The sequence below is a fragment of the Saccoglossus kowalevskii genome, chromosome 17 (genome assembly GCF_978046115.1).
Source record: "Saccoglossus kowalevskii chromosome 17, keSacKowa6.1, whole genome shotgun sequence".
In the NCBI taxonomy this organism is placed as follows: Eukaryota; Metazoa; Hemichordata; class Enteropneusta; family Harrimaniidae; genus Saccoglossus; species Saccoglossus kowalevskii.
In genome coordinates, this window is record NC_140657.1 from 18,616,264 (window position 1) to 18,633,279 (window position 17,016).

The 17,016-nt window shown below is 37.5% G+C and overlaps 1 protein-coding gene across 1 annotated transcript; it reads right to left on the reverse strand.

Annotated features, from left to right (window-relative positions):
- Positions 1-3,199: 3,199 nt before the first annotated feature.
- LOC100376014 (mucin-6-like) lies at positions 3,200-9,801 on the reverse strand. The gene is made up of 8 exons (XM_078009810.2): positions 9,664-9,801; positions 8,294-8,375; positions 7,703-7,809; positions 7,418-7,489; positions 6,791-6,926; positions 6,089-6,336; positions 5,477-5,793; positions 3,200-3,477 (listed from the first exon to the last, which is right to left on the reverse strand). The coding sequence occupies exons 1-8, from the start codon at positions 9,700-9,702 to the stop codon at positions 3,465-3,467; spliced, it is 1,014 nt and encodes a 337-aa protein (XP_077865936.2). The 5' UTR covers positions 9,703-9,801; the 3' UTR covers positions 3,200-3,464.
- Positions 9,802-17,016: the final 7,215 nt, after the last annotated feature.

The following is a 17,016-nucleotide window of genomic DNA, read 5'->3' on the forward strand; positions in this document are numbered from 1 at the left end:
CAAACGTAACAATATATGTTTGTTCAGGTGTGATTTAGAGGTCGTTGAATTGTTAATGCCATGATATGTGTCACTTGGCTGCTTACCTTAGATACCAAACCATCATCGCTAAATATATATTGAAATACAAATCATGGACGCTTTACTCCATAACGGAAATGTATTTAGTGGTTATTTGTATAGGAAATTGAGATTAACGGTTACATCAAAATTTAGTTAGAGGGTAGGGGGTTTAATTTGTTTGTTCAATCTCCGGTAGTGTTGTGTTACCCTACAAAATACGATCGCCATTACTATTTTAATCAGCTCATAAATATTTCATACTACGTCATGTCAGTTGTCATACTTGCTGTCAGGTATAGTACTAAGATCGCGCGAGTTTAAGTGACGACCGCGTTTTATGATGTGTTACGTTATTAGCATATGCCTTCAAATAAATTCAAGGCGGAGCGATCAAATTCTTCGAAGGTTTATTTCTCTATTTCGTCTATTGTTCTGTTCAGGGATTACATTGAGTATATTTGCTATTTATATTTGATAGATTTTAATCACTATTTTTCTTGGTAAAAAACATTTTTTTTTCTTAAATCCTTTTAATGTAATTATCAATTTTGTTCCCAACAGGAAAATAATTACATGTAGTAGTTACGTCATTCATTTAACATTTAGGTAAACATTTTTATTCAGAAAATACAAGAAACATCTGTCTCAAAAAGATGACTGATTTTCTTGAGAAAACTGACAAAATTCTAAAACAAATGATGGTACTGAAATTACTGTTTGTAAACCCAGCATTTTTTTTTATATTTTGCATTGATTCGAATAGAATACAAGTTTTACGTAATAATAGGAACAATGTTATTGAAGACCTCGCAAAAATGTGACAAGGCATTTTCCCCTATTGTTAACAACAAAGGATGAGGTATACGTATAAAATAAAAAAATAAATACTTGTGTAAACCAAATTGGTCAAAACATATTACATAAATGATTGCAGACATACAAATCTGAAAGATAAAAATTGCCATAAGTCGGATATTTGGAATAATCACAAAACAATTAGTTGGGCAACTATTAGCCAATATATACAACTTTCATGAAAATGGCCCAGGTATCTTTGAAAAATGGAAAATGGCAGGTAAGAAATACGATTTGTGGAACTAAAATTAAAATCCTCAAACCATGTCACATGCAAACTATCTTCACTTGTAATTACAGTAAGTTATAACCAAACTGGTCAAGGCACGTCCGAGAAACATACCCGAGAGATGAGTCCAGGCGAACGGACGAACAGATGCGTATGCACGTACGAACGAAGCCTGAATTACTGAAGTCTGTTTCAATTCCCGGGAAAAAAACTAAGCTTAATTCTACATAGCCATAAGCAATGCGGCAATATCAGATTAATTGTGTCGGTCTCTAAACGTGTACACAGCTCAATATAAAATAAGTTATGTTCCATGGATATAGATTTTTTTTACAAAATACTGGCATCTGTATTTTTTGGTGACACTAAACAATTTACTATACAGTACAGACTGTCGTCTGACTGACTGACTGACTGACTGCTTAATTGAAAGCGGGAATCATATCACTATAAAATAATGATCTTTACACGAATTTGAAAAAAAAGGTCCATATGCCCTCATGCAGCGAAAATTAAATTTCATTTGTTTGTATGTATATTTGACCATGACAGGCATAAAATCCTTTCCGAATGTATACATTTGAGATGATGTATTAAATTATCGATAAAGAGACATTTGTAACATTTGTACAACTGAATCTGTCAATATAAAGTAAGAACTATATTATAATTAGTTTAAAGCATCTCGGTTCCATTCAGGTTATGTGTATCGAAAAGCGGTAACATCGTGGCAATAGTATGTGTTTGTGTGTTTATGTAACAGATAAATGGAGTTAATTTTTGGAATTCCACAATAGTTTCTACTTTTCTTTGACAGATTCTGAAGTACTGTTAGTTCGATGCCCGTCATCGAAAGAACTAATTAAATATGCCATTCGAGGGCGCTATCATTGTGTCCGGAAATTTAAAATGACTTTGGGTTTACAGATGTATTTGTGATTACATGTAACAGAATGATAAATAAAAAAGCTCCACAAATTCAGAAGCATTTTCATGTTACTTTCTAACAATATATGTTGTCTAGTAAATGTTGAATATCTAGAGAATCAAACGTGATATAAAAAAAAAACTATCGCATCCAAACATGATTGTTTCTGTCAAAATGTTGGTGAAACATTTAGCCCATTATTTTTTTAATATTCTTTCATAATTTCATTCTATTTGTGGATATTATGGGCATAATTTTTGTCTGGTCACAGAACTAACAAACGAAACAATTATATTTATTTCAGGGGAAAAGTGACGAAATATTGACTTTAGCTTTCAAGGAGTTAAATAAAAAGTTCTGATATTCCTAACAATTCCCTTGGTGTGAATGTAGCTCTGACATATCAGACTATAGTGAGTGTCACGTTGTTAAGAATATATGGAATGAGTCCATTGGCGTACGAATAATTATTGTTTTTTATAATTTCTACATGTCAGAAATATACTTTAGGATAATGTGTTCAAGACTGAATATTTCTTTGTATTTGCAGTATTTTAAACGAGTATATGGTCTCTTGTGTGCACATATATTTTTCTTAGGCATACCTGTCAAGTAGAGGCTCATTCGATTTACAACCCACATTTGGTAAAAGCTACTTCTTTGCTTACAGTTCAATATAATGCTACGCTTTATAGTGAAACAATATAGTTATAATTGTGAATTTAATTACAAGAGAGCGTTTATAGAAATTTGTAAAATATTTTTAAAAAATCTACCACATACGAACCATACGTTTTATTGTAATCCAAAAAGTATACTTTTATACAAAGTGTATACAAAGACCATCTTGAGTCTTTGTGCATTTTACTTTAGTCATGGGCAGATTTACTCAAATCCAGAGATCCAGTGACGACCGCGGTTTTCACGTGATAATAAAAACTCTTAAAATCGAAATAGCGGCAGATAATGGTCTGCGACCCATGGATTTTTCTCCTTTAGATTATTGTTCTATGCTGGGATTAAATTATGTACATGTTTTTATTATATACAAGGCTCCACAAGGATATCTTCTGGAACATATAACCTTCAACATATATAATCTTATATACCACTGAACAATGGTAAAAAAGTGTTGAATACAGAATTTATAGTTATACTCAACTCATTATATATGTAACATGCACCACAAACACTTACAAACCAGGAACACATAAATGGTAATAAAGTAGAATTTTTTCTCCAGATTTTATTATTTCTACACTCATTCTAGGCCAGATATTTCGTCAAACGTAACATTATCTACACGTTACTAAGCTCTAATATTTGACTGTATGTATCGAAATCCGAATTACAGGTCTTTTAGAACATCATAGCGCTGTTCTTTCATCTTTATACCGGGCAACTGAAAATAATGAAACAACTGTTATGTTTACGTCATCGTAAAGATAAAGACACAAATCATATATATATATATCAGTCATGGATGAATTCAAGTGCAAGGAAATAAGACTTTAAAAATGTCAATAGAATGAGTCTATAACACATTGCACATGTAATAGGAATTCATGTGATTACGGTTAGACACAAACAATAAAAAAATAAAAATATGAGTTAACTACAATGTGATGTCAGCTGTGTTATTGTGGTGAGTGATGCTGTAATGGGGGAACTGGGCACAAGGTTGTATTTGTACTCGAAACTGTGATCCCAGCTGAACATACCATTTAAACCAGACTACATAGGTCTAGTGGGGGAGTGAGAGTAAGTTTTTGAACAGTTAAATATGTGCTGTCATGTCAGTTGTCGACCCCCATTTCATAGTCAATTCTACGACGATTTATATTATCAATTGTTACTCAGCAAATGCTTGAGGCTTGAATTAAAAATCGTATCGTAGTTTTTTTGACAAAGTTCCCGAATATGTATACACAGTTTGTAGCGATCCACCATCTTGTGGTTGTAGCAACAGTGGTGACTGCGGTCAGGTGGAAAGCATAATGGTGTTTTCAGAAAATTCAAAAATTCGTCGATGAGATAGCTTCAGCAATCTGAACTAAATTTCAGTATATGTGTGATCACATCGTCCGAATCGCACGGTCCCGTGTCTTCGACCTATAGGCCTCTACACGATACCGTGCGGGATCGCATAGGCTAGTTGCGTATCTTAAAGGCCCAGATATACTATAAATACGGTCCTAAACAATAGAGGGATTATTTCCTTGCTTGTCACACTGTAGTAAACAGCTCCAGCCAAGCCCCGGTAATAGCGCGTTTTCTCGAACTTACAGGTCGATTATGTCATGCCAAAGTGGATGCATGCGACTATGAATATCACAGCAGTGACTGTGTGTAGTATTTATGACAATAAATAGTGTACGAGCTGAGATTTTGGCGGATAAAAGTCAAAAACTCGAACCGGGGAAAGGGACGCGCTACTAATCTTGAATAATTAACTACTGTCAATCAAAGTCACGTGATGTTGGACCGCTGAAACAGGATGCATCATAGGCTATGCAAGTGATTAACAACACTCATTAGCATAATCACACCTCCAATTCACACTTGCCCAGGGCAAGTGAATTGGGCCTTTAAGCAGTGAACAAGGCGCCCAATCAGCTTGGACGTACCAAATTATAAAACAAAATTCCACTTCCTGTTTTTGTCGCTATGAAGACATCCTTCCCACACAAAACTGAGTCGATTGCCTGTACCTGATGAGGCTTGAGAGCACCAACACCGAAAACCTTCGCAGTTTTATCATCACAAATATCACGATTCATGGGCGCCGCCATTTTATTTAAAATGAAATGCCAAAGAGGGATTTATAACACACAAACTGATTGGATAATGATTAGCCGCAACTGATTACTGGGGGCGCTGTTAGAATACGCATATTTGATGGTCGTTCTGCCAAGGTCTGTTTAGAGGCTTGGCCGAATAATAAACTTAGACCTTGGCTAGCGAAGATGGTGTGATTAATGTTTACAGCTTTTCGGCAATTTCCAATTCAAATGCCATGGTGGCGACAAATTGGACAGAAATTATACAAATAAGTTGTTTTTGTGCTTAGTATCCTTAGTTGTACCCTTCGTGCAATTGACTGTGGATGAGAAAAATTGACTACTTGCATACTAGCCATTAAACTAGGCGCAATAAGTGTTTTGAGTGAACAAGGAAACTGGAATGTTCCAAAAGCTTGTATACGTGATAGTAGGTTGTCAGTTCTTAAGACAGACAAGCATGAAGTCAAAACCAAATCATTTTCCACAAACTGAAAAACGTGTGTAAACAAGAAAAAATTCAGGTAAATATGAATTATATAAATACATTTGTCAACGTAGTTGCACATCGTGTATTTGTTGTACAAACTTAATCAGAAATATCAACCAAATTATATATACCCTTGTCCCCAGCTTTCATGGAATTCATAATCATCTGTTGCATTCGTATTAGCTGGTGTTACCAATTCATACTCTGGTGTACCATTGGAATCTCCGCATAAACCTCGTACGTTGTAGCAACCACTGTAGGGCTGCGAGAGTTCGAGTTCCACGTTCCTGACGCCCCATTTGACGACCAGATCGTAGAAACCATCATAATCGACATCCATTGTCACGTGGTAAGAGTCGCCATGTTTACTTAATAAGAATTGGTTGTAATCTCCATGCCAACCTGGGAAATCGTCCTCATCTATTGGGGGACCGTTATCAGGAAACAGCTAAACACAACAATAGAGGATAGATAAGCTTGGCTGTGAACTTGAATGTAAATGTTCATAATAGTTCTGAACAAAACGATTGATGGTGATACAAATTAAGAAGCCCTTACATATTCAACTATTGATCCAAATCCATACTCGCATACAGATTTCAACAAAGTGCAATGCCAATAACACTATACATAGTACAAAGTACATTTATACGCAGAAATGGATCAATGTGTAATTTAATGAGTGCTCACAATAATCATTAAGCTGCAGCAATTATTTTGTGTGGATACAGGGAAATACTCACCGTGAATGTGACAGGGTCTACACCATTATTAACACCAAGTACTAATCGTTCATTATGCTGTTCTAGTATGAGGGTCTCCACACGATAATGTTCTCGGGTTTTTAACTCGGTTATTTTAACCTTGAGATCATGCAAACTACAATTCATATGCAACAGCGTATACTCATCACAGTCCCCGCCCTCGTGGTATCGGTATCCATCAAAGGTACTATAACGTGGATCTCCCCAGACTGTACAATTGACTACAGCTATGAAAAATGAGTACAGAAGTTGGCAGAGATTATTGGCTACTTACAGTGACTAACAAATCATGATATGGTAACCTTATGTAAACACACGTTACCAAATGCGTTGTGGGTAATTGTATACAAATTCTATATATAATTTGCGATACAACAATGCATTGTGGGTAATTGTACACCAGGTTATGTTTTCGCGTACTATAAACACATTGTCCTTACACATGTTGTTCAACTATCTGCATTGTATGGCAAGACTGTGGTTACCCATAATGCTTTGCGCTATTTAGGATATGGTAACGACATATACCCCTCGGTTTGTATTGGTGACTGCGACGAATGAGCAATATAGTTGAATTTTCACAAGAAGAAATAACGTATGAACGTGAAAATTATAAATTACTTACAAAAGGACACAAATTCAGTGTAAAACTCCAATAAAGAATAAACATAATATAATTACCTCGTGGTGGTGGGCAGTAATACCCTTGGGTGATTGTGTTGTTATCACAGCAATATCGACACTTGGTCTTCACGTAGATTGGCGCTTCATCACATTCATTAAAATGTGGTTCATTTTCGGATTCTTCGATACAAGCCTGAAAGAAAGCAGTGACTGAGATGCAACTAGCACTGATTTCGAATTTCGCTACTTAACAATGAGATTAAATCGTTTGCAAGTCAATGCCAGCACTGTATTTGAAACTCTACTATCTGCTGTTCAATCTTGTCAATAAAATGGCGTTCGTCGATTGATTTAAATGTCAACTTTGCACGAAGATTGATGCGACAGTTTTTGACTACGACTTGCGTACTGTCTGAGTGCACATTTTGAGGTATCCTCGTATAAACTTATTATTATACATCTTTTCCTTTCAAAGATACATCATGGAAATGCCGAAATTCAAAAGGTTTAGAACAGAATCAGAGAACTTCTTTGTATGGAGTCCGGTCGAACCCTGGTAGCAGCAATGTAATCATTCCATATTTGGAATTCGCATTTCTTTATATGGTAGGATGTAAATACCCCGTAAAATAAATTATGGCGTTACGGTGACAGATGCATAATAATACCAAATATAGAACTCACCTCTATTTGTTCACATTCAGATATAAATACCAAACCAGTATTCTGTTGCCATAATTGAGTCATACATTCAGGCTGTAAAAGAAACAGTATTATTTAACGCCAACAGAAGAGGGAAGTGACATAATATATTATGTTTTAAGTATGCATTGCAGGAATATGGTGTTTTTTTCCATTTAGCGATGTTTGCTTGAACTCAGAATTTATCAGGTTGCCGTAGGCCTTGCTCACTGTCGAGACGAATCGGCGGATCAAATAAATAGTTATATTTGAATTCAAAACACTCACACGTGAGGTTGCACATATTTCATATTTATCAGGATCAGTTGCTGGTTTCATCAAGCATTCTGCTAAGCTCATTTTATCAGAGAGTTTACACTGTAAACACTTGCTAGCTGTAACCGAGAACAAATCATAAGAGATTGCAATTTGAAATTTGTGAAAAACGACAAACACAAGGGTAATATATCATAAACAAAATATTAACACCAAAAACTATACGACACATGGTGATATATATCAGGCAATGTTTTGCATTTTGAAACTGGACATGATCTTTTATCCGTGTTATATGAAAGCATCCTGGAACTAGAGCAGCAATGGGGAAATGAGTAAACATACACACAAGGTTGCTTATTCTTATCTGAAGTTCTAGTTGCATACTGAACTTTGGAAGACATGTACACTTGTACTATAAAGTAAAGTCAACACAAGAGATTACAGCTATGAACTTCGTGTTTCGTAAAGTGATTAAACACATCCTCTTCCATTGCATGCTAACTTCGGAGCTCCAATATTTCAATCAAACTGAGGTTTTCGGAGACTGAGGTAAACGCCAGTGCGCACAACTCTCAACAAACATAACCAGAGATGTACTACCTTGTCCCTGGCCGGGGACCATGAGGTCATGCGGGTTTCCTTCCGCACGTTTTACAACTTTCGCTGTACAATGACAAACAATCTGGAAACAAGAAAAAATAATTAATAACTGTTGCACTGGTGGTGGTACGGATACGCGGCAATGTAATTCTGTTTGATGGTACCTATTTCTTTATTTCAGATATCGGTATTGTTAATCGAGAGCATGAAAACGCTTAGCATTGGCAATAAACAAATGGTTCGCAAGTAGTTAGCAAACGTGAGCTTGTTTCTAATGTTCAAATATAGGAGAGGAGTATATGTATGTAGTCTTGTGTGAACAATGAAACTTGAAAGTAATCGTTTACTAATGTGATTTTTTTTGAATCACGCCACATTGTTGTCAATTGATGGTGAATTTAAGAACAAACTAGCTTGCGTTCTTGTCGGAAAGGGGAAACATTTCAAACCCACAACCATTAATATAGAAAATAGTATGACGGAATGAGCAACTAATCTTCCGATGAATATATGCATGAAGTATGCATAATCGGATACCACTTTACAACATAATTTGTGGTTCCAATATAAACGATACGGTTATGCTATTGCAATAGGGAACAATCTCCAACAAACATAAAGAATATATCAATATTTTCAGTGAATATGGGGTTATTACGAGAATATCTCAAAGTAGGCACGAAGACAGTACAGCTGGATTATCGTGCAGCGGAGATCGATGCGGGGCGTACTGTCTGAGTGCATACTTTGAGGCATTCTCGTGATAACCTTATTATTATACATCTTTTCCTTCCAAGGATACATCATGGGAATGCCGAAATTCTAAATGTTTAGAACAAAATCAGCGAACTTCTTTGTATTGAGTCCGGTCAATCCCCGATGGCAGCCATGTTTTTTTATAATTAGAGGACGCTTACGCTTATATATTTGGAATTCGCATTTTCTTATGGTAAGATGAAAACACCCCGTACGTAAAATACCGCAAAATTACGGCACACTGTAACTTACGGTGACAGATGTATAATAATAATGCTTAACACAAAAAGATGAAGCGCAAATCGAATGATAGTGATGAGCGCTGTTCATAGAAATGCCAAATCTAAAATGTTGTCAGCCTATAATCTCTGATTTGAATGTTCTTGTCGCAACGATGACAAGGTTGGAAACGATGAAACGATCTGGGACATACAAATATTATTTACCACAAAGACCACAAGACTGAAGACGATAAAATCTGAGAAATGAACGTTCTTACAACAAAGATGACGAGGTTTGACAAGATAAAATAATTTGAGATACGACCGCTACTAACCGCAAAGATGACATGGATGGATACGATGAAAATAATCTGAGATCTGAACGGTACTTACCGCAAAGCTGACGACGATGGACACTATAAAACGAACCATGGTTGTTATCGTAGTGCTGCGAATCGACGACGTATCTTATGAGAATAATTGTTGATAATTCTCTTTATATACTTATTGGCATATTCAGCTGTACATATGTTTCTTTGTCAGTTATATATAATGCTGTCTGGCAAATTTATATAGCCGGATTAATACAATTATGGCTTGCAGTGCACACCCTGTGTAAATAACCAAATTTCGTGTCATCTTTTTTTTAAGACCACCGATTGAGAGTAATAGGTTTCCTGTGCTTGGGTAGAGGCTTGCAATATATGCGACGACGAGCTCAACCAAAACGAAACGTATTGTAATTTTCTTTTCAGTTTCATTGAAAAATACGAGCACATGTGCTTAACTACACAAACAACTGGTTATTAGTATTCTATAATTTGTATTCAGGGAAAATAACTTCTCTATATTTGGGTGGGTACATGTCGTTAATGGCTGCGGACCAACTAAATTTATCATGCTCCATTATAATTGATATTTTGTCTGATATCGACCGCATTACTTGCAACCGACGTAAATTTTGCTCACTTGTGGCGCTTGATAATTGCAGTATATTTGTTTTGTAAAACCACAGTCCGTCTATTCCCGGTCCGGGAACGGCTATTGCATTATGTGTGAATTGGTCTTCTTCGCTGGCAAAGGCGCGTTGCGGGTATCCGCGAAGCATTGTCACGTGATCAGTACGCAGTCAGTCACTATTTTTGACATCGTCATTGCTTTGTTTTTACAACTTTTCACGTAATTTTTATGGATATTACCGGATATTCGGACGGTACCGTTATCTGTCTGTCTTCCTAATTTCTCTGGCCCGGGTGTGAAAGGTTTGTTTACCCGCAACACGATTCGAGACAAAAGAACGCTAACCGTCACTCGGACCGGGGATACAGTCAGTGGGCAGGCCTGCACATAAACACATATTGATCATAATAATATAAAAAATGAAAGCAAACAAACCAGCTGGCAGTGGTGTTTTTGTTGACACTTATCCCGTGGTAGCAAAATAAGATCATGGGCTACAAGCACATATACAATTTATGAGGATACTGTTCGAATCAAAGTTCACAACAAAATAAGACTCTCAACAATTAGTTTCAGCTGCAAATTTAACAAGACACAATTTTAGTCTGAGAAGCCGCAGACATATGCGAACAGCACCAATCATTTGTTAAACTGAGTGACAAAAATTGCGTCTATACCCATATTTCTTGAGTCAGGAGGTGTAAAACAGTGTACTAGGGTCTCACACAACTGGCCCATGACCTCCAAGGTCATCCGCCACTGACCTTGAATTTGGCATTAAATTTTCCATTTTAAATGAATTTGTCAATTATTTTGTATTTCTTCAAGGTCCATGCATTTTGTTATTACCATGTTTTGATTACCATATCTTTTCCTAAAAGGTTCCCAAGGTGAACAATAACATACACAGTATATATCAGGTTGAAGTGTTTATTTACATTAAATATAAATTAACAATTTATCTAAATCATTTTTCCTCAAAGCTGTTTGTTCTGCCTTGATATAGTTCATCACTTCATCATCAACAAAATAATAAACACAAACAAAATAGTGTTAAATAGAATCCTATATGTGTACAGTGAGCAAGTTTATTGTTATGATAATTTAAAAGGAGCAATAACGTTTCTTATTATAAACTAGTACTGTAAAATGACTAATTTTCACTGGGTTTACTTTTTACTGATTTAGCATTTCAGACGTATTCAGGGAGGTTAAAATCCACTGTTTTGTCACTTAGACAATGTGTCACTGACTGCGTTTGTTTTGTCATGTCTCGCAACTGAAAGTCCAAGCTTACTTTGTTTTGGCTGTAAAACCTCATTTGCATACGAGCTGCCGGCTGGCTGGATAGAGGGACTATGGAAAAACCGATATTATATTCCCAGTACTGTCAAACCATTGAGCTCTATGATCAAACCAATTTATGTTTCAGTGGTTCATATATACATATATACATACTTATTGGCCCGTTGTAGAAGGATCCGCTGCTTGAAAATCGATCAATACTTGAAAAACGACCCGTCACTTAAAGTGCCTGTGCAATGCCAACCCTCACGTTTCCCATTTTAGATCTGTGTCACACTGAAAAGGGTAGTTATTGATTTTGTTGCTGAAAATGATTACTCGTATCCAAGTAAATTTGGGATATTTCTGGCAGTGTAGCCACGCCCACCTATCGTGAAACGGTCGACTGTTTCCGGATTTCCGACTCTCGCCGAAAGTGCGCCACCAAATGACAAAATGTGGGAGGAAGTCATACCCCTGAGCCGTAATAACACTGGTCGTTCAGTATACTTTTAAACGATATACATTTTTCGGTCGGCGTTTTTTCTTTTTTTTTTGTCTATTTTTTTTTTTTTTTTTGAGAGAGAGAGAGAGTTTTTAGATGTTGTGATGTGGGCAGTTGCAGTGAAACGTATAGCCATAGTGTATGTATTCACACGTTTCTAATCGATCCAAAGGTGCGACATCACTTAACCTTAGATTCATTCAACTGTCCTCGTCGATAAAAAAACGACTAGGTTTAAAGAGAAACGCCGACAATGTAAACATGGCGCAACACTTTTGAAAGAAATAGATTCCGGACCAGCCCATGATCACCGAGGCGGATTTCAGAAGAGAGAGAGAGAGACGTCCGGCAAGTGTTTCAAATCAGTTTTTTTTTTTTGCGATCCTGATTATCGTTTTATAGAGACCATTTAGTCCCTGTTAAGTAAAAGGTAGCACTAATTTTGACAGTGACACGAAAACGAAGCGTCGGACAAACAGGAAATTACACAGCCCTTACACACTGCTAACTGTTTTCATTTTCGAAGGCTAAAAGTTTCTGAATTGTTTGGTGATTGGTGTTGAATGTCGAATTCACACCTCTGTTCTTTTTTACCTCCATGCTTGCAGCTTGGTCAATGTGTTTCCACCATATACCCTCTATGGTTAATGGTTTCCACCAAATAAAGTTTTAATACGATGTTATAATTATGACAATCACGCCATGGATCAAGCTAACTCGAATCCACTCTGAATTTATCTGTATGTGTGTCGATCTCGATTATTTTTGTTATCCAATTAAGGTAGCGAGAAGGGAAATTTTCACTTTTTTCTTGATTTTTCAAAAATTGATAAAACGGTTACTTTAGACCTTGATACATCACCCCAGGTTTACAAAAGATCGAAATTGCGAAATAACGTTGCTCAAATTAGTGTTTTAAAACACTAGCAGAAAAGACTGCAACTGGCGTTTCGTGGATATTTGCATAATGTTTATCTTTGAAAGGGTTTAAATGATAACATCTTATCTGTATACTGTCATGAATTTGTTTTCGCGTATCTCTTGACCGACTTAATTAGTTGATTATTAGCTGAATTGCTGTGTTATGTCTGTCATCGTCAAGGCATAATTGAAGTTTTGGACGGAACTTGGCTCAGTGATTTGGAACTAATTACCAGATAATCGTCGCCATTCTGACAGTTTATATTCATAGTTATTAATGTAGTGAACGATTAATCAAAAGATATGACGTATTCAGTACTTAGTGTGATTGGCTTTATGATTGAAGGTTACGCCCTAGAGTCTTTTTACTGCATTGTAATTGGTCAGAGTTTTGAAAATGAATAAAGAGAGTTTGAGTTGGTCTTGGCGAGTACTCCACGACAGACAGAGTCCGAGAGAGTCCAGGGGCGAGCCTTGAGGCAGTCCAGTCTTGGGCGAGTCTTGGTTCAGCCTTGTGAGAGTCTTGGGGACTTTTCCCCAGGGCGCTGTGTCTGGTAGAGTGCTCGATTGACCGACTAAGACGAGAGTTGAAACGTATTTCGTTGTGTGTGTCTTATTTGACTGTAAAGTTAAAGTGACTTCCCCGATCCTGTACCTCAAGGGGACGAGATAGAGAGACGAGACGAGTTTCCCCCCTGACAAGTGTGGAGAACCCCAGAGGAAAAGATTTTACCCCTGATAATACTCTGTTGTTGACGATTCTGATATAACTGTCATGAATTTGTTTTCGCGTATCTGTTGGTCGACTTAATTAACTGATTATTAGCGAATTGCTGTGTTATGTCTGTCATCGTTCAGGTCTATTTGAAGTTTTGGACGGAACATGGCTCAGTGATTTGGAACTAATTACAAGATACCGTCGCTATTCTGACATCCGTAGTTATTAATGTAGTGAACGATTAATCAAAAGATATGACGTATTCAGTACTTAGTGTGATTGGCTTTATGATTGAAGTTTACGCCTTAGAGTCTTTTTACTGCTTTGTAATTGGTTAGAGTTTTGAAAATGAATAAAGAGAGTTTGAGTTGGTCTTGGCGAATACTCCACGACAGACGCAGTCGAGTGCAGTCCTGGGCAGTCGTGAGTCCGAGAGAGTCTTGGGGCGAGCCTTGACGGAGTCCAGTCTTGGGCGAGTCTTGGTTCAGCCTTGCGAGAGTCTTGGGGACTTTTCCCCAGGGCGCTGTGTCTTATAGAGTGCTCCAAAAGATCGACTAAGACGAGAGTTGAAACGTATTTCGTTGTATGTGTCTTATTTGACTGTAAAGTTAAAGTGACTTTCCCGATCCCGTACCTCAAGGGGACGAGATATAGAGACGAGACGAGTTTCCCCCTGCAAGTGTGGAGACCCCGAGAGAAAGATATTTTTTCCCCGTGATACGTTTTGGATGAACACGGGCAGGTGTTTAACACACATTGACATCCTGTGAAGAAAAGTGAAATGACGAAGAGGTGTCTTTCTTGTGAACCGAACTAACAGCTCCATGGCAGAGACGACTCAGAAACCGCGCTCGACGACTAACACCGTTACCAGTATGGCACCGATGTACAACGCTGAAGAGATGAAGATTTCAGAACCCCTTCGGAAGGACCAGTACCGGATAGGACTGTATAATTAAGGATTGAGCGACATTAAAGGCAGGAAGAAGAGAAAGAACGACCCCGGACTAACGCGACAAGAGAGGAGACGCTTATAGACTTTGACTTTAGCTATCTGTGTATTGCTTAGAGAACCGCTCGCTGGACACTGTAACTGACACTGTGTAACTCAGGACGTTGAACTCTTTTCCAGAACCCTAACCCTATTGCTCAGTAATGTAATGTATTGCTGGTTTTTTCTAGTGTTTTTACCGTTTTTTTTTTGTGATGTTGAATTGTATGTATGTAAGCGCCCAGATCTTTGTTTTGAACTGATATTTAGTGACGTTCGAGGTCCTTTATAACGATTTAAGCGCGCCTCAGTGGACAAGTATTTGCAACACAGTGTTTTGAGTTTTGTGAATTTTTATGGTGTTTTAATGAGTTTATGAGTACGGATTATGAGGGGGAGAGTAATGCCCCCACGTGTTTTTCAGAGTTTTGAGATTTGTCGAGTACAGAGATATCGACGTTTTAAGAGTTGTTTTTGTTTATGTGTTGTTTTCCGGAATACTTCTGACGCTTTTTTGAGTTGAGAGCACTTTGTAACGTTTTTTAATGTCTTTTTGAGATGAGAGTTTGGTGCGCTTATATACGTATTGTTTGATATCGCAAGCTTTTGTTCATGATTGACAGGATTATATGTAATTCAGTAGTTTCTATCGTTTTAGTCTTTTTCCCGTCTTTTTTGCCAGAGGAGTAATGTGTTTTATATAGCGGCTTTGTCTTTGCATTCTGTTACCACGCCGTATGACTTTTGTTTAGATTAACGACTTTTGAGTTCAGTTGAAGTTTATAAGCGTATATGAAAGGAGTTTGATTAATAGCTTGTTTATTCATTGTTTATTAGTTACCGCTTTGCAATGCTTTAACCGAGAGACGCATCCCTGGTAATCACGTGATCATGCTGTCGACTGCAGCGATTGGCTGATCGCTTGGTTACACCGCCACGCCTTAGTTTTTTTGACCTTTTGATATATAGTTTGTAACCTTAGTAACGGAGAAAGTGCAGCGAAGGGTAACCTCAGCGAACTGTTTGAGAAAAGTGAGTCGATTGGAAGCCTTTCCCCTGTTTTTTGATTCATAACCGTTGATATTTGTGACTTTATAACCATTGTATTTAGACTTTATAATCATTGTACTTAATTAGTGTGTTTTTCTCTTTTTGATTTATACCTTTTATTATTAGTATTGTTTTTAACCTGTATGACGATGAGTGGCTGACGGTATCTTTGATTTATGAACGTGTAATGCCGAGAGGCATATCTCAGTTTGGGTGAAGGGATGTGTCATGAATTTGTTTTCGCGTATCTGTTGGTCGACTTAATTAACTGATTATTAGCGAATTGCTGTGTTATGTCTGTCATCGTTCAGGTCTATTTGAAGTTTTGGACGGAACATGGCTCAGTGATTTGGAACTAATTACAAGATACCGTCGCTATTCTGACATCCGTAGTTATTAATGTAGTGAACGATTAATCAAAAGATATGACGTATTCAGTACTTAGTGTGATTGGCTTTATGATTGAAGTTTACGCCTTAGAGTCTTTTTACTGCTTTGTAATTGGTTAGAGTTTTGAAAATGAATAAAGAGAGTTTGAGTTGGTCTTGGTGAATACTCCACGACAGACGCAGTCGAGTGCAGTCCTGGGCAGTCGTGAGTCCGAGAGAGTCTTGGGGCGAGCCTTGACGGAGTCCAGTCTTGGGCGAGTCTTGGTTCAGCCTTGCGAGAGTCTTGGGGACTTTTCCCCAGGGCGCTGTGTCTTATAGAGTGCTCCAAAAGATCGACTAAGACGAGAGTTGAAACGTATTTCGTTGTATGTGTCTTATTTGACTGTAAAGTTAAAGTGACTTTCCCGATCCCGTACCTCAAGGGGACGAGATATAGAGACGAGACGAGTTTCCCCCTGCAAGTGTGGAGACCCCGAGAGAAAGAGATTTTTTCCCCGTGATATAACGGGAGATAAGCTTCCAGTTGCAAACAATGCGTGTTTATCTAACGTCCATTGTCAGCATTATTGTCAGTCGATATTCGTCGGAGAAACATGGTCATACAGTACTCATTTCGCCCAACCTTCCGCTTTTACATCGACCGCTTATCGCTTAATTTCCGACCACGCGGTCTTGTCCGACCGGAAAGCGACCGCATTTTAATCGCGTTTTTTTTTTCGCTCGCTCGCTCATTGAAAACATTGATTGCTCGCCCAAACACTGAAAACTGGCACATGGGTGGTCGAAATGGTGGTTTTGATAGTAAAGTGTGAACATACAACTAGTATTAACAATTATTAAATTCTGTACGACACTTCAAATCTAGTAGTTGTATGACACTTGTATCGTGAAAGCAACTGAACTGGGACCTCTTGTTACGTGTTTTGGG

Excerpts from the sequence above, each read along its gene's own strand:
- LOC100376014 (XM_078009810.2), bottom strand. The coding sequence starts at position 9,702 with ATGGTTCGTTTTATAGTGTCCATCGTCGTCAGCTTTGCG. Across the intron at positions 7,810-8,293 it reads GGTCCCCGGCCAGGGACAAG|CTAGCAAGTGTTTACAGTGT; the intron begins GTAGTACATCTC and ends TCTCGGTTACAG. Across the intron at positions 7,490-7,702 it reads AAATATGTGCAACCTCACGT|CCTGAATGTATGACTCAATT; the intron begins GTGAGTGTTTTG and ends TTTCTTTTACAG.